The following is a 19,881-nucleotide window of genomic DNA, read 5'->3' on the forward strand; positions in this document are numbered from 1 at the left end:
AATGTCCTCGGCGTTGGCCCTGTCTTTGGGGTGCGAGCAGGTTTGAATTTAAAGTGTTTTGGGTGAGAAACGCGTGAGCAAGGCTCCTTCATAACTGGCGATAAAATTGTTCTGTGGGTCAGAGAGGAAGGAAAAAAAGGGAGAAATGTGGGGCTGGAGGAGGTTCTGGCAGGCTCGGGGTTTGGCTGCGTGCTCCTGACCCGCACCTGGCTTCTGGTGCGGCTTTCAGTGGTTTTTGGGGCTCAGGGAGCCCCAAGACCCCCTCAGGGACTCCACTAACCTTAGGGACCCCCAAGGAGCCCCACAGTCACCTCAGGGACCCCCAAGACCCCCTCAGGGACCCCCACAATAACCTTAGGGACCCCGAAGGAACCCAAAGATCCCCTTAAGGACCCCTGCGATCTCCCCAAGAAGCCCCACGACCCCCTCAGAGACCCCCAAGGACCCCCAAAACCCCCTCAGGGCCCCCCCTCAGCGCCCCCCCCCTCACTGAGGGGGAGCCCTTCCCGCGCATGCGCACACCGTGAGGGGCGGGGGGGGAGCGAGTGAGGAGGGGGGAGCAATGTGGGCGGGGCCCGGCGGCGCGCACGCAGCACCAGCGGCGCGCACGCCCCCCCGCCCCCCCTCACAAACCTCCCCGCCTTCCCCTCCCATTGGCTGAAGAGCGCCGTGGCGGCGTCACGTGACCCTGCCCCCCCCCTCAGCGCGGTTTATTCCCCCCCCTCCCCGCTCCCCCCCTTCCACTCCCGCCGTCGGCGGCGGCGGCGGCGGCGGCGGCTCCGCCCCCCGCGCTGCAGTCGGAGCCGAACCGGGCCGGGCCCAACCGAACCGGGCCCAGCTCCCCCCGGACCGGGCCGGGCCCAGCCTCTCCAGGCCCCCCCCCCACCAGGCCCGGTAGGCCCCGAATGGGAGGGAGGAGGAGGAGGAGGAAGAACGGGGGGGGTGGGTCCGGGCCCGGTTGGGGCAGCGGGGGCGGTACCGGGGGGGGGGGCCGGGGGTTGACCTGGCCTCCGCCTCCTTCCTCCTCCTCCTCCTCCTCCTCCTCCTCCTCCTCCCGCCCCGCGCGGCCCCATTGTGCTGGGGAGACAAAATGGCGGCGGGCGGCCGTTGGGCCGGCGGTGAGGAGGGGAGGGGGGAAAAGGGGGGAAAAAAGGGGAGGGGGAGGGCCCGGGGTGGGGGGCGAGGAGGGGGAGACCCCCCCCGGGGGGCTAAAGGGGGGTGGGGAGGAAAGGAGGGGGTGAAGGGGGGGGCGGGGGGCTTTTTCCAGCCCCCCCCCCCCTCCCTCCGTGTTCCCGCCGCGCTTTGTTCTCCCCGCGCCTGCAAATGGCGGCGACCCCCGGGGGGGGGGGCGGGGGTCACCCCCCAAAGCCCCCCCTTTTGTCCCTTAAAGCCCCCCCTTCCCACCTCAGCATCCCCCAATTCCCCCCCCACACCCCCCCTTCCCCCCCAGCACCCTCCTTTCCCCACCCTCTTCTCCCCTTCACCCCCCCCTTTTTCCCCCTCCTCCCCCCCCCAGACCCCCCTCATCCCCTTTGGGGACCCCCCCCCAGCCCACACACGCCCCCCGCCCCAAAACCTCCCCCCCAGTTCCCGTTATCGCCGTCTCCCCCTCTCCAAAGCCGGCTGAAAGCACAAAGGGGGGGGCCAAAATAATCCAGCAACCCCTCCAAAAAAACAAAACAAAACCAAAAAAAAACAACAAAAGAAACCCGTTTCCTCCTCAAACCGGGTAAAACGCGGCTCACGGCGTTCAACTTTCCTCCGAACCCCCCCAGCATCCTTCCCGCGGGCTTTGCTGAACCCCCCCAAATCCCTGCTGTTTTGTGGTTTTGTTTTTTTTTTTTTGGGGGGGGGGGGGCGGGGATGAAATTGGGGGTGGGAGTCGCGAGCAGGCGAGGAGCCTTTCATCGTTTTTTCACCCCAAAAAGCTCTCGGCCCCTAGGAGCGGCGCCAGGGACCGCGCTCGCCTGCGCTTTCTCCCGAGGAGGCGCCGAGCCCAAGATGCTGCCGCCCCCCCCCCGGCCCCCTGGGGGGGGAAAACCAGGGCTGGGGGCGTCCCTGATAAGAGATAAGACCCGTGACACCGTCCCCAGGCATCGTGGGCAGCACCGGGCTGCTTTATTCGAGCCCTTGGAGCATCTTCTGGCTGCCGAAGCCGCGCCATGAGCTCGTGGCCCCGCTCCTTTCTCCAAAAACAACCCCAAAGTTTGAAGAAAATCACCCGTGGGCAGCGGCGGAGCTGAATAAAAACCATCGGAGGTGCAGCCGTCGTGGGACAGGAGCCGATCTCCGCTGTCAGCCCCCTGCAGGTTTGGGATCCTCCCGGCCGCTGCGTTTTGGTGCCCTCAGGCCCAAATTTGTGGCCAAAAGCAGTCCTGGGCGTAAGGGTTTGCAGGAAGAGAATCGGGGAGATTCCCCAGCCGGAGAAATCTCTGCGAATGCCACGAAAACCGACAGCAGCTGGAGGCAAGGAGCTTTCCCCATTCCGCCTGGTTTTTGTTCTTTTTTGGGGGTAAATTCCTCAGGTTGGGAGCCCGAGCTCTGGTTGGAAACCGGCCGGCACCACGGGGCTGCGAGCTCCATCCCAGCCTGGCGTGGCATCGATAAAATGGCACGGCTCTAATAAAGCACCGAGCGTTGGGGCAGCTAATTAGTCCTGTCCCCTCGTTATTCCGTGTCTTGGATGGTTTGGGGAAGCTCAGCTCCGTCGGCGTGGAGTTCGTGGTGGATTCGTGGGCAGCTTCCAGCAGGGAAAAGGGGGGAAAAAAAAGGAAAAGCGAGCCTCATCGGGTGTCATTTTGAGGGAAAGCTGCTGGAAATGTGGACAGAGGCGAGGTTTAGCAGCGGTTTCGGGGCCTGGATTTACAGAACGGTTCCCACGTGGGCCCGGCGGAGGAGCAGGATTGTTTGGGATCGCATCGCCCCCGGTAAATCGGGGGCTTTAAGGAAGAATTTGGGAGGTGCAGCCCAATTAACGACCACTAATTGAGCAGCTGCCGCGCTCCGAAGCCACTCCAGGATGGCATTTGGGAGCTGCTCGCGTCTGAAGGCGACCTGGGGAAGCTTTCTCCCCACGCAAGGAGTGCTCGGTCCTGCAGGACGCGGCTGGTTCTCGCCTGGAAGGCGCGGGGCAGGGAATGGGAGCGCTTCTTTTACCAAGAATTGTACCAAAAGGAGCCAGCTGCCGTGGCGGGGACTCAGCCTCTGGGGTTCCAGCTCCCTCTGAAGGAGGTTTCTTGCCCCAAAACGCCCGGACGTCGTTTCGGTTCCACCTGAAGAGCTTTACACGGTGTGAACGCTGCCTTGGAGGCCGCTGCTGCTGGGGGATTAAAGGAAAGGGAGAGCCGGAGCCACGCAGCCGCCGAATTCCTCACGTCCACTGGGCTGGGAACCCAGCTTGGGTCCTGCGGAGCCTCCGGATGAATTTGGGGTGAAAAAAAGCAGGATGCGGCAATGGGATTTTCACAAGCAGCCTCTCACCAGGCTGGGCAGTCACCAGGTGACAGCAACCTCGTGGAGTTAGACGAGTTTATAGACAAATTAAGTCAGAAACCGTTAATTTTCCCACTGCAAGACGCTGCTGAGCGCGTCAGTGCTTCGTCTTGATTGCTTCACTCTAGAAATCCATGTGGAAGCTTTGCAAAAACCCAGCTTTAATGGGAAAAAGGTGGGGCTTTGGGGTGCGAGGAGCCGAAATAGCATCCTTAGGGCCGCCTCGGTTGCTGCCACGGGTCCTGCTCAGGCCCCGGGAGCAGAAATCCTCGGGAGCAGGGAGCTCGGGGTCCTGCGGCTCTCAGCCACCTCCCTGCTGCCCGTGGTGATCGCTGCCGGCTCCCCCGGAGCTTGGAGAGGTCGTGAGGCCTGACAGTCCCGCTAATTACCCTTTGCTAATTGGCTTTTCCTCTTTCCAGGTGACCAAAACGTGTGGTACCGCTACGGGCGAATCTAAACGAGCGCGGTGGGGACGGCCCCGCGGGGACGGCAGCGCTCGGACGGACACTTGGAAGCAAAAATGGTAAGGGAAGAGTTGAAAAAATGGGAAGAATTCACATCTTTTAGAGAAAAACCTCCGGGTTTGGCCTGGCACTGAACCCTGGGGGTCTTTAAAAGACGTTTAGACTTCGAGCTTGGTGACAGGGTTTGGCAGAGGGCTGGTTAGGGTTAGGGTTGGGTTGGGTGGTCTCCTCCAACCCAAATAATTTTGGGGTTGGGCTGGGTGATTTTGGAGGTCTCCTCTAACCCAAATGATTCTGGGGTTGGGCTGGGTGGTCTCGGGGGTCTCCTCCAACCCAAATGATTCCGGGATGATTTTGGACACCCCCTCTCCTTGCCCTCGCAGCGACCAATGCGTATCTTTGTGAACGACGACCGCCACGTGATGGCGAAGCACTCGGCCGTCTACCCCACGCAGGAGGAGCTGGAGGCGGTTCAGAACATGGTGTCCCACACCGAGCGCGCCCTCAAAGCCGTCTCCGACTGGATCGATGAGCAGGAGAAAGTCGGTGGGGAGCAGCCCGAGGCGGAGGCCATGGAGACAGCGGCCGAGGAGGAGAACAAAGAAGGAGGGTGAGGCATCAGGCGGGTTTGGGTTCGTCAAAACGATCCTGCTGGAGCTGGGGAAGACCCCGTTTCCCTTGGTTTTGGGGTTAATTTGGGGGCTGACGTGGTACTGAGTGATTTTTTTCCTGCCCGGGTGCGGTGATGCTGCACCAGGGCTCGTGCATCCCGTTGGAGCTCCGCAGAGCGATCCCTGAGCTCCAGCTGAGCTCTTGTGCTTGGCTGCAGCCAATTTTCTGCTTTTTGGGGCCGCTGCCATCGTGTTGTGTCCTTTTTGCAGGGATCAGAAGGCCACGGAGCAGCTGACCAGGACCCTCCGTGGCGTGATGCGCGTGGGGCTTGTGGCCAAAGGCCTCTTACTCAAGGGGGACTTGGACCTGGAGCTAGTTCTGCTCTGCAAGGATAAGCCCACGTCGGATCTCCTGGAGAAAGTGGCCGACAATCTTGGCGTACAGCTTGCTGTGAGTAAGGTCCTTGTGTTTGTGCGTGTTGCAGGGAGCAGAACGAGGAAAAAAAGTCTTAAATAGATTAAAAAAAAAAATAAGACACCCGGCGCCACGCCTGTGTTGAGGTGCCTTGGGAACGTGTTCTTGGTTAGATCTGTGGCATTGTTCTGGAATCACTTTCTCAAGGAGCGTTGTTTCATGAGCTGAAATGTCCTGTGCACGCCTCGTGCTGTTTTTTGGTTTGGTTTCCCTCGGAAAAAGGTGTTCCAAAGCACTCAAAACCAGGAGTGAGGCGAGCACTCAGCGCTCCCCTTCTGTTGCAGGCTATAACCGAAGACAAATACGAAATAATCCAGTCCGTTGGTGATGCTGCCATTGTAATTAAGAACACAAAAGAGCCTCCGTTGACGCTGACCATCCACTTGACGTCGCCCGTAGTCAGAGAAGAAATGGAAAAACAGTTAGCTGGAGGTAGGGGAGACTGGAAACGGCCAGCAGGCGCTCTGGAAACGTTGCTGTCGCTAATTGGTTGTTAGAGCGTGCTCTTCAGTTTCATCCAAAGTGGCAAAAACGATTTCTGTGCAAATTCCAAGCTCCTCGAGACAGCCCTAACCTCGTGAGATCGTGGTTATGGTTTATTTGGACCGAGTTCTCTGAAACTGAGCAGCACCTTTCCGATGGTATTTTGTTCCTTTTTTATTTTTGTTTTTATTTTGTTCTTTTTCCTTCGGCCTTTAGTTCACTAATATGTAATACTGTTGGATTAATCGTTTTTTTTTTTTGTATCTAGCCATGTAAGTGGCCTGCACAGTGACGTAAAAAAAAAAATATATAAATGGATACATTTAAAAAAAAAAAAAAATTGAAGGCTTCTCGTGAAATGACTTGCATGTAAATGAGACCGGATGCTCTGAGCAGTTTGTGTTGCAGCAAGAATGATAGGTGCTCGGGGTCTCCTTGCTTGGCTGTTTGACCAGCTCAAGTTCAGAACTCCAGGAAGTGATGCAGAGTTTTGGATAAAGTTAGCCTCTCCATTCGGCCCCAAATTTCTCTCAGAGTCGGAATCCACGGGCGTTTTTGCACCCGAGTGGGCTCGCCGTGGCCGGTCCTGCACCGCAGGCGTTGCTCTGTTCCATCCGCACACCTCCAACGCTCGCTCCGTGCACTAGCCTTATCTAAAACCCTGGTCGTGGGCAACTTTGAGCTCTAAACAAAAAACCTTATCTTCAGTTTTGCTGCAGCACAGACTGGGAAATATTCTTGTGCTCTCTTGACTGTCTTTTGGTTTTGATATCTGACCTCGTCTACCAAGCCTTCTAGTTTGTCAATTTTAGGGACGCTGGACCTTTGACCAACAGGACGCTCTCTGTCACGGGTTGGGGCCGGGGCAGTCAGGCCTTATGGGCGGAGGGGGTTCCCTTGATCCTAGCAAAGCTCTTCCCCCCGCTCCTCCACTAAAGCTGCGCTCAGAGCGGGGTCTTTATCAAATTCCCCTCCGCTGCCTGCCACGGGCCTCGCACGCCGCGACTCCGCTGGAGCCGTGAAGGATCTCGGTCCTCTCCCGCAGGGCGTTCTGCCCCAATCTTTCCTCTCGGACCAGATTTCAGCCCGTCCCCGATCATTAAACCTCCCCCCACGCCTCTGCAGTCTTAATTTCTAAGCGAGGCCGAGAGGCGAGCGTACTGCAGACCCCCCCAGCCAGGTCAAGGAGCGAGAGCACGATCATTTGGGAGCCTCAGCTGCCCGTAGGGAGCTGCCTCATCCCCTCTCCACCTGACAGAACCCCCTTGGTCAAACTGTGCCTTGTCTTCTTATTCCATCCACGAATAGAAACGCTATCAGTCAACGACTCCCCGGACGTTCTGGACAGGCAGAAATGCCTTGCTGCCTTGGCGTCACTGCGACACGCCAAGTGGTTCCAGGTTTGCATTTTGTTCTTATATTTGTCTTTAAGTAGAGAATTTGTAAAAACCTTTTAACGGGCTAACTGTTTTTTTTATTATTTTTTTATTTTTTTTTACTTAAAATACGTTAACGTTAGACGTGCTGAACTTAGCGCCTGTCACCGGTACAGCTGCTAAAGAAGCACTTAAGCAAATTAAACATTGGACAGGAACCTTTGTTAACGAGTAGATGCCTAGCTGCTGCTTTGTGTTAAGAGTAATGTCGCCTTCGTACACTCCAGTTGTAAAATTGCCACGTGGATTACTGTTTACCCTTGACAAAGTAGCACTGCCAAAGTTAATGTCTGCGAACCCGCAGTTCGGGGGTTTCTATTGAATGTGTGTCTGCTTCTGATTCCTCTTCTAGGCCAGGGCGAACGGGCTGAAGTCGTGCGTCATAGTCATACGCGTGTTGAGAGATCTGTGTACTCGGGTTCCTACCTGGGCACCGCTGAGAGGATGGGTAATTGTCCCCTTTGTTTGTTCGGGGTTTTGGGGACCGCTCCTCCGAACCCGTGCCCGGCTCCCTTCGGCCCGCACGCGTTCCGTTTCCAGAAGCGAGCCGTAAGGACGGAAATTCCTGGTTTTTTGGTCCCTTGAAAGCCACCTGCCAGCTTTCCACGCCGTGAATCCTTTTGGTTTTCAGTCTGCGCTGTGAATTTGTAGCAGCTCCTGGAGTTGCGGCGAGCGTAGCGTGCCGCGCCAGCCCCTGCTCCTCTCACTGCCCCCCCAAAATCTCTTCCAGCCTCTGGAGCTGCTGTGTGAGAAGTCGATCGGGACCGCCAACAGACCCATGGGCGCCGGGGAGGCTCTGAGGAGGGTTCTGGAGTGCCTCGCCTCGGGAATCGTGATGCCAGGTTAGGTGGTTCTCTGCATTTCCATTTCAAAGGGACACCGAAAAAATAAAAATAAAAATAAAAAACCAAAAAACGAACGCGGTTGAAGCTTTGACGCGCTGTTGTGTTGCCTGGTGTTTGAGACATCGGCTGCTTTCCGTGCAGACAGCTTAGACTCGAAGCTCAGAAAGCCCCCGGCGTGCGTGGGTACTGCTGTACCCTGCTGCTGCTCAGGGCACGTGTGTTCGAAGCTACGGACCCATGACGTTAAACCCCGCAGAGGGAGCTACCGGTTCCCACCAGTGTAAAAACCCGGTTCTCCGAGTGCTTCGTGACCAGTTTCCCCGATAATTGTACCCGTAAAATAGTCCAGGCGAGTTTCAGAATGTTGGACAGTGGATGGATCATGTCAGTCGGTGTTCTTCGAGAGATGAGTGTTGATTGATGCCAAGGGAATACTTAGTTTAGTTTCTTTAGAAACACCAGGATAATTCTCTGCATATCTTCCTTGTTTCCTGCCTTCAGATGGTTCTGGTATTTATGATCCTTGTGAAAAAGAAGCCACTGATGCTATTGGGCATCTAGACAGACAACAAAGGGAAGATATCACACAGAGTGCTCAGGTATAGTTTTGACTACAGATGTTACAAAAACTTACTCAGTTCAACTGACTCTGAACTTCCATATTGGTTAATGGTAGTTTAGTAACCTCACGGAGGTTGGTGTTAACTTTTTTAACGACCTAGCCAAGTAAAAGAACTCCAAATGGGTCCCACGCCAATAAGGAATTTGTAGCTCGGCCAACCAGAAGCAAAGTATCAGGTTTTAAATAGTGACTTGCTACCATGACCCGTCTTTTGGGCTGAACCTCAAAATTCAGAGAGTCCTATTTAAACTGATGAGGAATTTTGTGTAGGGGTGGGTAGAATGGTCCTGTCTGAAACTGTGCAGTGAACAGAGATGGCTGGGGCAACTCGTGCGTCCCAGTAACATGCGTTTCATCTTTCTAGCACGCTCTGAGACTTGCTGCTTTTGGCCAGCTTCACAAAGTCTTGGGGATGGATCCCCTACCTTCCAAAATGCCCAAGAAACCAAAGAACGAGAACCCTGTTGACTATACTGGTAGGTAATAAGAGAAATAAAAGAAATGACGACGTGTTTGTGAGGCTCCTGCCGCAGTGCTTAGCTCTTCTCTTACGGTTTCCACAGTCCAAATTCCTCCCAGTACAACGTACGCTGTCACTCCAATGAAGCGTCCCATGGAGGAGGATGGAGAGGAGAAATCTCCGAGCAAAAAGAAAAAGAAGATTCAGAAAAAAGGTATTGAGTTAACAAGAGGTAGGTACAAAGGGCTTCCCGAAAGCTGTTCTCAGGCTAAGCTGGGGGTGGGGGGGGGCAGGTTTCAGAAGAGCTCTTGCCAGTGTTTGATCTTGAGCGATGCCGTACGCGGGGGCTGTAGGGCATGTGAATTTAGGAAATAAAGGGGGAAAAAGGAAACTTGGCAGCTGTCAGATTTTTACTTGGTGTAGCTTAAGTGCTCACGAGGTCGGAACTGATAGATCGGAGCTTGCTGTCTGAAATCAGTGAGGCTTCTTCTGAAGAGATGACAAACATCTGCAAAATCTGTTTTTCTGTCCAGAGGAGAAACTTGAACCTCCCCAGGCCATGAATGCACTGATGAAACTAAACCAGCTAAAGCCTGGGCTCCAGTACAAACTCGTGTCTCAAACTGGTCCTGTTCATGCTCCCATCTTCACGATGTCGGTGGAAATTGATGGCAGCACCTTTGAGGCATCAGGACCTTCCAAAAAGACAGCCAAATTGCACGTGGCGGTGAAGGTAAGAGCCGTGTGTGGAAGTCCCTGCTGCAGGGCTCTCCTTCAAGGCAGCCTGGCTGGGAAAAGCCCGGCGCTCAATTAACAAAGGGAGTCTTGAGCATCCTTCTCGATTTTTTTACCCCAAAAACGCATAGGGCACGTGAGAGCCGGGGGTGAGCGCACTGCAGTAATCCCTTCTCCCGCTTTCCTTACCCTAGGTGTTGCAAGATATGGGTTTACCCACAGGAGTGGAAGGCAAAGAATCTGGAAAAGGAGATGAATCAGCCGAGGAGACGGAACAGAAACCTGTCGTTGTTGCTCCTCCTCCTGTAGTGGAGACGGTTTCTACGCCCAGCGCTGCTTCTCCTCCTGCGGATCAGACCTCAGAGGTGAGCACAGCCCAGCGGGGCGAAACGCCGCTGGGATTCCCCGGGGTGATGGCAGGGGACATCCCAAAAAGCACCTTTAGCTACCTGCATGGAGCTCAGTCAGCGGCACAAAACAATTTGAGGGGGAAAGGCATCAGGTGAGCTTCTTCCAGTCCTGTCCCCCTCTGACGTGGTCCAGAGCAGGCGTTTTGGGAGCAATTCCTAGTCCTTTAGTGACGAAGCCCTGAGAAAACCAAGCCCTGCTCCTCTGCTTGCAGAATGTGAAACAACAGGGACCAATTCTGACCAAGCACGGCAAGAACCCCGTGATGGAGCTGAACGAGAAGAGGCGCGGGCTGAAGTACGAGCTGATCTCCGAAACGGGCGGCAGCCACGACAAGCGCTTTGTGATGGAGGTGAGGCCCCTTCCCTTTCCTCTCCCTGCGCTTCCATCCCACCTGGGTCACCCCTACCCAGTTCCTGCCCTCTGCCTTCACACGCCACCATTTAATTCCTTCCCAAGGTGGAGGTTGACGGGCAGAAATTCCAAGGAGCCGGCTCGAATAAAAAGGTAGCGAAAGCCTACGCCGCTCTGGCTGCGCTGGAGAAGCTGTTCCCAGATGCTCCCGTTGCCATTGAGCAAAACAAGAAGAAAAGAGCCCCTCTGCCCGCCAGGGGAGGACCCAAGTTTGCAGTAAAAGTAAGTAAATTCAGCGCCTTTGTGTAACGCAACTGCTGGTTCTCTCCTACCTCTGTCTCCTGATGAATGGTGTTAATCTCTGTCAGCAGGAGAGAGAATAAAATGTCTTGAGAGAAACCAGGATCTGCTCACGGGATTAGGGATCAGAAATCCTGCTGGGTTCCCCCAGAAACCAAGGATCTGCTCACAGGATTAGAGAGCAGAAATCACGCTGGGTTCCCTGAGAAACCAAGGATTTGCTCATGGCCATGGGATTAGGGAGCAGAAATCCCACCGGGTTCCCCACCCTGGGACGTGGAACACGGGGGCCATCCTCATACTAATGATCCTCTTTTTCCCCCCCCCAGCAGCACAACCCGGGTTTCGGGATGGGCGGCCCCATGCACAACGACGTGCCCCCGCCGCCCAACATGCGGGGTCGCGGCAGAGGCGGCAACATCCGCGGCCGGGGCCGGGGCCGGGGCGGCTTCGGCGGCAACCACGGCGGCTACATGAACGCAGGTGAGATCCCGTGCACCTCCTCCTCCCTGCTGCACCCCCCCGGCACCGAGCAGCTCCCCAGCTCCTCCAGCACTCGCTGCTCTGACCCCCGGCGCGATGAAAATTGAAGTTTTGGTGCCCCCGATTTCGCTGTGTTTAAGCTCTGTGTTCCCGTTCAGGTGCTGGGTACGGAAGCTACGGTTACGGAGGGAATTCGGCCACGGCAGGCTACAGTAAGTGCTCCTCTCTTTCATTTTTGGTACCCGTCAGTCCTGCTGGGGGCGTGGAGCTTGAGCGGGGGCGCGACGTGCGGTGACGCGCTCGTGCTGAAGCCGTCGGCAAAGGGTTCTCTTTTTTGAGTGGGAACGAACCCAAAACGGCCTCGGTGCTGGCGTGAAAGTGCAAACCCGAATCCCGGTGACTTCACCTTTCCTCTAAGCCTGTGAATATTTTAAATTTCTCTGCTTTAAGCCATGCGAAGCGACCAGCCACGCTTTTGAATGTGATTTTCCTGAAAACGCACGGCGATTGGTCTTGAGGAGAAGCCTTCATTGGGGGGTGACAGGAGCAGAGAAATCTAAAACATGACTTTCAAATGTGGCGCATTTTGCCCTCTTCAAAAGAGTTCTAATTTTTTTTCTCTGCTCTGTCTCCCCCTTTTGTAGGTGACTTTTTCACAGACTGCTACGGCTATCATGATTTTGGGTCTTCCTAGATCATCTAAAAGTATTGCACACAAAAAAAAAAAAAAACAAACAGCTTTTTACTCCAATTTTCTCGAACTCCAAAACCCAAAGTGTTCGTGCCGTGTCCCCGTGCTTCACTGGGTTTCTCAACAGTGGCTTTTCACCGCAGCTTGTCTGAAACACTCTTAGCCTGCAGAACTTAAGACAGTGGCAGTTTTTATTGTGATTTGCCTTTGAACTTGGCCGTATCGATGTCCACCACAGGGGGATCTAACCATCCGAGAAGGTTTTTTTTGTGCCCTCGGCACAAATGGCAAAGCCAGCTCTGTTCAGCGTAAAGGCAAAAAGCCCATCCTTGCTTTTTATGGAAAGCATTACTTTATTTTTAAGAAAACAGATACCGAAGCGTTTTAATCGACCTTCGTCTTAATTTACAGCAGGTTTTGTACAAAATTTGAGCCTTTTAAATAAATCCCAGGAACTGGGTCCGTGCCTCTTGATACTGGGAAGACTTTTCAACATCTCTGAACCTAGTACAGCCCAGCTTGCTGAGCATGCCAAGTGGTGACTTTGTCCGTGGAATCGTGTGTGCTAAAAAAAAAAAAACAAATTAATCCTACATCCTCTGTAACACGCTGGTGGGTTAACGCTGAGGGACGTGGTTTATTTTTTATTTTATTTTTTTTTTGTGGCTGGTAGCTAGTGTACTTTCAAAGGTATTGTAATTGTGCTTCCAGTACTGATCCAATAAATATCGGGGCGGTCGGAGCTAGCGCCGACACGTCAGCCTTTCACTCCTGGACATGCATGGATTCACTCGTGCCGTGACCGTGGGCTGTCCTGAGCCAAGCATAAAGGGCCTAAAGCACCCCGGGGCCTCTGCGAGGTGTTGGTGCTACCTGGGGATTCAATTCACTGGAATTAGGAACCGCAGGAAATCTGCCACGGGCCAGTCTCTGGCGGTTTCCAAGTGCTCGGTCCTTTATTCTTGCTGCAGTGCTTGTTTTACCGCTGTATTTTATTTGTTTTTTGTTTGTTTGTCACTGTTTTTAGCTGCAAAGCCTGCACCGGGGCGTTCGTTTGGCTTGTGGGGCTCAGCAACATCTGAGTTAACTCAGTAACGAAACCAGTGAAATAAAAGCAAAGCGAAACAAAAAAACCTCTCAGCCACGAAGCACCAGCTGACAAATTCAAAAGTCCGAGGTTTTTAGCAGATTATTTTCAAAAATGGTAATAACAGTGCATGCCCTCTATCCTTTTTCTAAAAAGCTGTTTAAAATAATGACTTTTTATACCAGGGAACAGCTCCTGTCCTGAACCAAGTGAAAAACTGCCATTTTTTTAAGCAAATACCTGTTGAAGTAACCACTTGGGCAGCGGCTGTTTTTATTCCTTAGCTTTGATGTAGGGGAAGGCAAAAGCGATTGGCTGCCGAACCGCACCAAAATTCATAGTTAAATGCGAGGTGGTGATAGCAAACTCTGCGATTTCCAGAAATTTTGGCTCCTTAATGGGGAGGGACTGACTGCCAGCAGCCGCAGCTCGGATTTTAAGCTCTTAGCCCTCGCTCCGGAGACGTCCCTGCAGCCTTCCCACGGGTCTTTGGACCAAATCCTGGGGTTTTAACACCAGGGATGGAGCGAGGGATCTCGGCACCGAGCTGTTTTTTGCCGTGGCTGTGGCAGCGCTGGCTGGAGAGGAGCTCCCTGGCACAACCTTGCCCCCACAGCACCGAGCCCAGGGCTGCGGAGGAACCCTCGGGAGGCTCCAGGGATAGCTGGAGCCCTGAGGAATGAAATCCAGGTGCCTCGAAGCTCTTCACAACACGACCCCGTCACCAATTTGGGGAGCAAACTCCGATTTCACCTTCGGGAGTTGTTCCCGTTGGGTAACGTGGAACTGCAGAGGGCGCAGGACCGGGCTCCTCGGGCCTTTTTTTAGCTCAATTCTCACCCTCTGCGTTTGGCAGGAGGTGCTAGCGAAACCTCTCCTCCTCAGAGGCTGGTACGGACACCGGTGCAGGTTTTTAGTTAGATTCTAGTGGCTTTTCTTCCTCGAAAACGATTGGTTTTGGATACGGCGAGTCCGACTGTAGCGTAATCCTCGGCTGGAGCCCCGCGCGAGGAGCCCCACGCATCGGGAGGGCAGGACGAGGACTGCTCGGTGCTCAAGAGCTTGCCTGTAGTACTGATAAATAAAGGAGAAAAAAAAAAAAAAAAACCACCCACTCGTGGCTGCGCTGTTGCATCCAGGCTTCCTGCAATATTTGGGGGCATTCCGAGGTTTTTTGGGTGACCCGGGCTCCGAGGTCGTGGCGTGGTGCCCGACGCTGGGGGCGAGGTCTCCCCCTTCCTCTCCCCCTCGGGTTGTTGCTGCTCATCCTGCACCTAACCCCTTTTTGGGGCTGGGGGCGTGCTAATTGCTCGTTAGGGGAACGAGTTTCCTCCCCGTCCCCGCGTCTCAGCGCTGGAGGCTGAGCATCAGCTGCTGCCGGTGGCCGGCTTGGCTCCAGGAGCGCCAGACCTTCAACCGTTTTGGAGCTTTTTAAGTCAAAAACCATTAATTATCTTAACGTGCGTGAAAGGAACGGCCGTGCCCCTGAGCCTGGGGGCTGTGCTGGGGTGAGAGCCGGACGCCGACGTCCTCCAGGGAGCCTCTTGGCTTGCGTGGAGCATCCCCGAGCTGCTCCCGAGCCCTTCCCGGGCCTGAAACCCGCCGGTGCCCTCCCGAGCAGCGTGGCAGGGCCGGGGTTGACGTTTTTCTCTCTTTTTAGGCCAATTCTACAGCAACGGCGGCCACTCCAACTCGGGGAGCGGCGGCGGAGGCGGCGGCTCCTCGGGCTACGGCTCCTACTACCAGGGCGGCGACAACTACAACTCGCCCGTGCCCCCCAAGCACGGGGGCAAGAAGCAGCAGCACGGGGGGCAGCAAAAACCCTCCTACGGCTCGGGCTACCAGTCCCACCAGGGCCAGCAGCAGCAGTCCTACAACCAAAACCAGTACAGCAACTACGGCCCGCCGCAAGGCAAGCAGAAAGGCTACAACCACGGCCAAGGCAACTACTCCTCCTACTCCAACTCCTACAACTCGCCGGGCGGCGGGGGCTCCGACTACAACTACGAGAGCAAATTCAGTGAGTGGCGCTCTATTATTTTGGGGGGAGGGAGCTGGGGGGGGATAAAACTACAAAAAAGATGCTCCAGCCCTTCGGTCCCGTCCGCTGGGTGCACAGGAGCGACTTGGCAGGCTCCAAGAGCTCTGGTTTGGGTCATTTTGCTGGTAAATGGGTTCAAGGCGTGGTCAGGGTGCTCGCTGCTCCGTCCTGAGAGGCCGCTGCTGCCTTTTGGGGGCGAACGGGGAACCACGGGGGTGGTTTGGGACAACCAGGTGGGTGTAAGCTTGGGTCCCCGAGGGGCAACTGTCCCTTTGGCCACTGATACCTATCAGGATGGCCACTGGGAGCAGCTGGGATGGCCACTGGGAGCAGGCAGGATCGCTGGGTGCCCTGCAGGAGGAGCTGCAGCCCGCGCTCAGCCCCGGCTCCCTTCCAGGTTACGGCAACAGCGGCCGCGGCGGCGGAGGGAACAACTACTCCGGAGGTGCCTCGTACAACACTGGCTCACACGGGGGCTATGGGGGAGGATCTGGGGGCGGAGGGTCCTCGTACCAAGGTAAGCAAGGTCAGTACAAAACGCTTCCCCGCGGCTCTTTCCCTTTTGGGGCTCTTTTTTTGTTTTTTTTCGGGGCTTTTTCCCTTTCGGGGCGCGGGGGCAGGTCCCAAAATCCCACCCCCGCAGCACTGGAGGAGCTCCAGCGTTACGGCCCGACCCTCAGCAACCTCCTTTCTCTCTCCCCTCCCTCCACAGGTGGATATTCCTCGCAGTCCAACTACAACTCCCCGGGCTCCGGCCAAAATTACAGCGGCCCCCCCCAGCTCCTACCAGGCGTCCCAAGGCGGCTACGGCAGAAACGATCACAGCATGAACTACCAGTACAGATAAAGCAGCCCCTTCCTCCGCGGGCGTGGGGCTTTGTTACCTCCTGCACTCGCGCTCCCTTTGAATATTCAGTTTTATGGCCTCACAGTAAACATGTAACCCCCCCCCCTTTCCTCCCTTTCCCCCCCTGTTTCCATGTTGCAGTGCTCTTTGTGATACCGGTCACTAATGGTTGAGTACCTGTAATTCCATACTTAGCTGTATTTTGGGCATCTATGTATTTAATGGTTTGTTAGTTGCCATTACAACTTTGTCTGAATAGGGTTTTTGAGTTACTACAAGTTTTCGGTATCCTTTTTCTATTTAAAAAGTGGCGTTGACGTGTTACCACAGTATGGCTTTAAATAGATAAGGGATATGTCATCTGTTAATGCTTTCGTGAAGTGAGTTAAACGAGCTTTCTGTATTTTAATGCTTTAGTGTTTCAGTTTTATAAGTGAAGATTTTATTTTAAAAACCAGTGGGACAGAGTGGGTTTTGTATGCCTGAATTGTTCAGGCAGTACACCTGGATTAAGCTGAATGTAGACAAATAAACACAAACTCTTGATGGCTTTGTCTCCGAGCGCCTGCTTTTACCTCGCCAGCTCCTGCAGCGGCCCCTGGGCTCTGTCGAACCCAGATGGAGGTTTTTTTCCCCCAAACCCAGCTCTGTTTTTGGGGTTTTGGTTCCCACGTTCCCCTTGGCACGGCGGCTGCAGGTTTGGACTCCCATCCACGCCCCGATTTCGGTCCCCGCAGGGGTTTGATGGCATCTGCCAAATGTCAAGAGGCACCGGGGCGTGAAGAACGAGCCTGGGGCAGGGCTGGATTACGGGGAATAAACCACCAGCCTGAATTTACTGCCCCGAATCCCTGCCAAAAATGCCGCCAGCTCCCTGCCAGAGCTGTCACGGCGCGGTGACGCAGAGCAGCTTCAGGGACAGCCACATGCCGGCCAGCCCACGTGGGACGGGGAGTTTGAGGACAAAGAGGGGATTTTCCCCCTTGTTCCGGGTTCAAGGGGAGAGATTTGAGGCAATAACGCCCGGGGCTGTGCGCCACCAGGCACTTCCCGGTACGTGCAGACCTCGCCGCTCCTGGAGCTAACAGCAGCGGGATGTAAAAAAAAAATAAACAAAACAACAGGAAAGGAGAGCGAAAAGGCAATAAAAAAGGGCTGTGGTTTCAGCCAGGTGAAGGTGCAGCGCTGCTTCCTCGGGGTGAGGCCGTGGGCAGAGCGATGGCGTGGGGACGGGGCGGCTGCTGCTCCCCACGGGGGCCGGGGGGTCCCCAAAATGCATCCAGCCAGGGGTGGGAACCAGCCCCGAAATTTGGGGTGGAAAAGGGGACTTGGAGGAGCGTTCCTGGTGCCTCCAGCACCTCCTCCTCCTCCTCCTCCTCGTGCTTTTTTCCCCTGGCTCGGTGCCACCCGCTCGGTCCAAAACCAACAGCGCCGGCTCCTTCGCCTGGGCGGGGGGGGGGCAGGGGCAAACTCTTCCAGGTCCACCTGCGCCATCCTCCCCTTCATTAGCTCACCTAATAATTACCCCAGCCGGGAGCCTAATTACCTAACGAACCTAAGGACCGGCCCGGGGAGGGAGGTGCCCAAACCCCATGGGCCCCTTCGGGGAGGTTTTGGCCCCGTCCCGCTCGCCTGTTTGCCAACCCTCCCCGCGCTATCGCGGCCTCCCGAAACGGGGCTCGGCCGCGCCCCACGGCTGCCCCACGGCTGCCCCACGGCTGCCCCACGGCCCCCCCACGGCCACCCCCCTCCACGCTTGTTTGAGCCCCAGCTATGTCAACACCTTGAGCAAACGGGGGCCGGGGCGGCGACGGCCGTGCCAGGAGTGTGATGAGAGCGGGGGGGGGGGCAGAGTCCCTGGGGGAGGCTGGGGGGAGAGGCTGGGGGCAGCCGTGGATGGAGCGGCCCCAGCGGGGGGCTCCCAACCCCATCGAGGTGCCCCCAGCCCCATTATGGTGCCCTCAGCCCCACTGTGACCCCCCCCCCGCCCAATTGCAGCACTCTCAACCCCATCACTGAGGTGCCCCCAGCCCCATTACGATTCCCCAGCCCTATTGTGATGCTCCCAGTTCCATCATCAAGGTGCCCCCAGCCCCATTACGGTGCCCCCAGCCCCATTACAGTGCCCCGAGCAGCAAGGAGGCGTTGGGCAGGCTCGGTCCGGCCGGCTCAGCTGCAGCCCTTTTATTACAAACAGACCAATGACGGACAAAACAAAGCCATAATTTAAGGGGGGGGGGACAGGGTGGGGGCAGCACAGCTTTCTGGGCCGCGGGGGTCCCTGGCTCAAGGGCAGACTCGGCTCGGAGGCGAGCACAGTAACGAACATCAGAGATAACGAAGCGGAGGCTCCGGCCCCGGAGACCTGGGCTCCTGCTGCATGGCTCAATTTGGGGAGAAAACCTCCCCGTTAGGGATTTTTTTTGGGGGGGTGGGGAAGCCCCGAGGTTTTTTGAAACGGCCCCGAGCGGCTGCTCGGGTGCCAGACACTGGCCAAAAAGTCGGGGTTGGGGGTGTGCAAAACCTGAGGGGGGGGACACGGCCACCCCTAGGGGGGACACATGGAGACGCGGCCGTCCCTAGGGGGGACACGTCACGTTGGCCCCCTGGAAATGGGGCCAGAGGCTGAGCACCTCCTCGGGCTGGTAGTGGTGCACCATGACCAGCCGGGAGAACTTGCACTTGTCGTAGGGCAGCCGGTGCATGTTGAAGACCCCCCAGGGGCTGCTGGTGACGCCGAGGCCCAGCGCGTGCAGGCAGACCCCCACGAAGGAGTCCTCCATGTTGAGCAGCGGCAGCGTCTGCGCCACCGCATACACCTTGGCCGCCAGGTCCCCCGAGAGGACGTAGGCCGGCCCGCCGCAGTAGGGCGGGTAGGTGTCGTTGGGGTAGACCTGGCGGGGCACGTACCACTTGTAGGCCTTGCTGCGCAGCGGCCCCGTGTCGCGGTAGATGTAGCCCGTCATGAAGTCCCTCTTGGGGGGCAGCTGGGGCTGCAGGAGCCGCCCCACCAGGAAGGCCAGGTTGAGGAAGACGTCGCGGTCGGCCTTGAGCACGTAGGCGGCGCCGGGGCAGTGGCGGCTCACCCACTCCATGCCCATCAGCGTCTTGAGCGTCAGGTTGTTGTAGGTGTCCAAGAAGTCCTGCTGCAGGATGTCGCGGTGCAGGGCGCTCTCCTCCTCCAGCACCCGCCGCAGCGGGGCCCCGAACACCGGGTGGACGCCGGTGAGGAAGAGCCGCAGGATGGAGACGCCGGGCACCGAGCTCTCGTTGCCCCAGGTCTGCCGGATGGCCGCCCTGCCCGCCGTGTCCGCCGGCTCCGTGGCCACCAGCAGCACCAGGAAGGGCGCCCGCTCCCGGCACTTGTGGGGCTCGTTGAGGAGGAAGCGGTAGGGGTAGGGGTAGGGGGGCTGCAGCGGGTGGCGGCTGGGGGGGGGTGGCTTGGCCGTGGCCTTGACCGACGATGACGACGACGATGATGATGATGACGACGCTCGCCATTGGAAGGCCGCCATGTTGATGGCTCCAGGGCCATCAGGTCTACCATGACTACCAAGTCTACCAGGGCCACCAGGTCTACCTTGACTACCAGGTCTACCAAGCACACCATTGGGTCCACCGGGTCCATCGGGTGCGTTGGGTGCACCGGGTCCGTCGGGTCCTTGGGGTCCATCGAGGGGCTCCCCGGAGAGGCGCCGCTGCACCCGCACCCCCAGCAGCGCCAGCGACAGCAGGGCGGGCAGCAGCAGCAGCGCGCGCGGCGGCTGCGGGCACCTCATCGTCGTACGGCTGCCGGGGGGGGACGGGGAGGGGCGGGCGGGGGTCCCAGTGGTGGTGGGGAAGGGTCCTGGAGGGAGGGGGAGGAGAAACAACGGCTTGGACGCGATGCCTCGGCCACCGGCGGGTTTGAGCGTCGTGCGGCCAAGGGATCGCCCCTCGCCCACCCTAAAACTTGCCCCTCGCCCCCCAGCCCCTCACCACCCAAAAATTTGCCCCTCGCCCACCCTAAAATTTGCCCCTCGCACCCATCTCCCCACCCCTTGCCCC

The 19,881-nt window shown here is 56.9% G+C and overlaps 2 protein-coding genes across 7 annotated transcripts; one reads left to right on the forward strand and one right to left on the reverse strand.

Annotated features, from left to right (window-relative positions):
• The first annotated feature begins 761 nt into the window (after nucleotides 1-761).
• On the forward strand, nucleotides 762-16,383 carry ILF3 (interleukin enhancer binding factor 3). Of its 6 annotated transcripts, none has more exons than XM_032204983.1 (20): nucleotides 762-894; nucleotides 3,912-4,015; nucleotides 4,340-4,566; nucleotides 4,838-5,018; nucleotides 5,327-5,474; nucleotides 6,834-6,925; nucleotides 7,314-7,409; nucleotides 7,692-7,803; nucleotides 8,308-8,405; nucleotides 8,793-8,904; nucleotides 8,992-9,120; nucleotides 9,422-9,621; nucleotides 9,818-9,988; nucleotides 10,246-10,383; nucleotides 10,491-10,667; nucleotides 11,015-11,168; nucleotides 11,327-11,380; nucleotides 14,607-14,966; nucleotides 15,385-15,513; nucleotides 15,700-16,383. In XM_032204983.1, exons 2-20 carry the CDS (start codon nucleotides 4,013-4,015, stop codon nucleotides 16,005-16,007), a joined length of 2,889 nt encoding a protein of 962 aa, XP_032060874.1. In that variant the 5' UTR covers nucleotides 762-894; nucleotides 3,912-4,012; the 3' UTR covers nucleotides 16,008-16,383. The 6 variants fall into 6 exon arrangements, with proteins under 6 accessions (XP_032060874.1, XP_032060873.1, XP_032060876.1 ...); XM_032204982.1 differs by lacking the exon at nucleotides 762-894 and adding an exon at nucleotides 1,064-1,118; XM_032204985.1 differs by lacking the exon at nucleotides 762-894 and adding an exon at nucleotides 1,064-1,118 and having other exon boundaries at nucleotides 15,385-15,504.
• A 2,030-nt stretch (nucleotides 16,384-18,413) lies between these two features.
• Nucleotides 18,414-19,613, reverse strand: LOC116500050 (beta-1,3-galactosyltransferase 2-like). Its single transcript, XM_032204945.1, has one exon. The coding sequence runs from the start codon at nucleotides 19,611-19,613 to the stop codon at nucleotides 18,414-18,416; it is 1,200 nt and encodes a 399-aa protein (XP_032060836.1).
• Between the last annotated feature and the right edge of the window lie 268 nt (nucleotides 19,614-19,881).

The sequence above is a fragment of the Aythya fuligula genome, chromosome 30 (assembly GCF_009819795.1).
Source record: "Aythya fuligula isolate bAytFul2 chromosome 30, bAytFul2.pri, whole genome shotgun sequence".
Classification (NCBI taxonomy): domain Eukaryota; kingdom Metazoa; phylum Chordata; class Aves; order Anseriformes; family Anatidae; genus Aythya; species Aythya fuligula.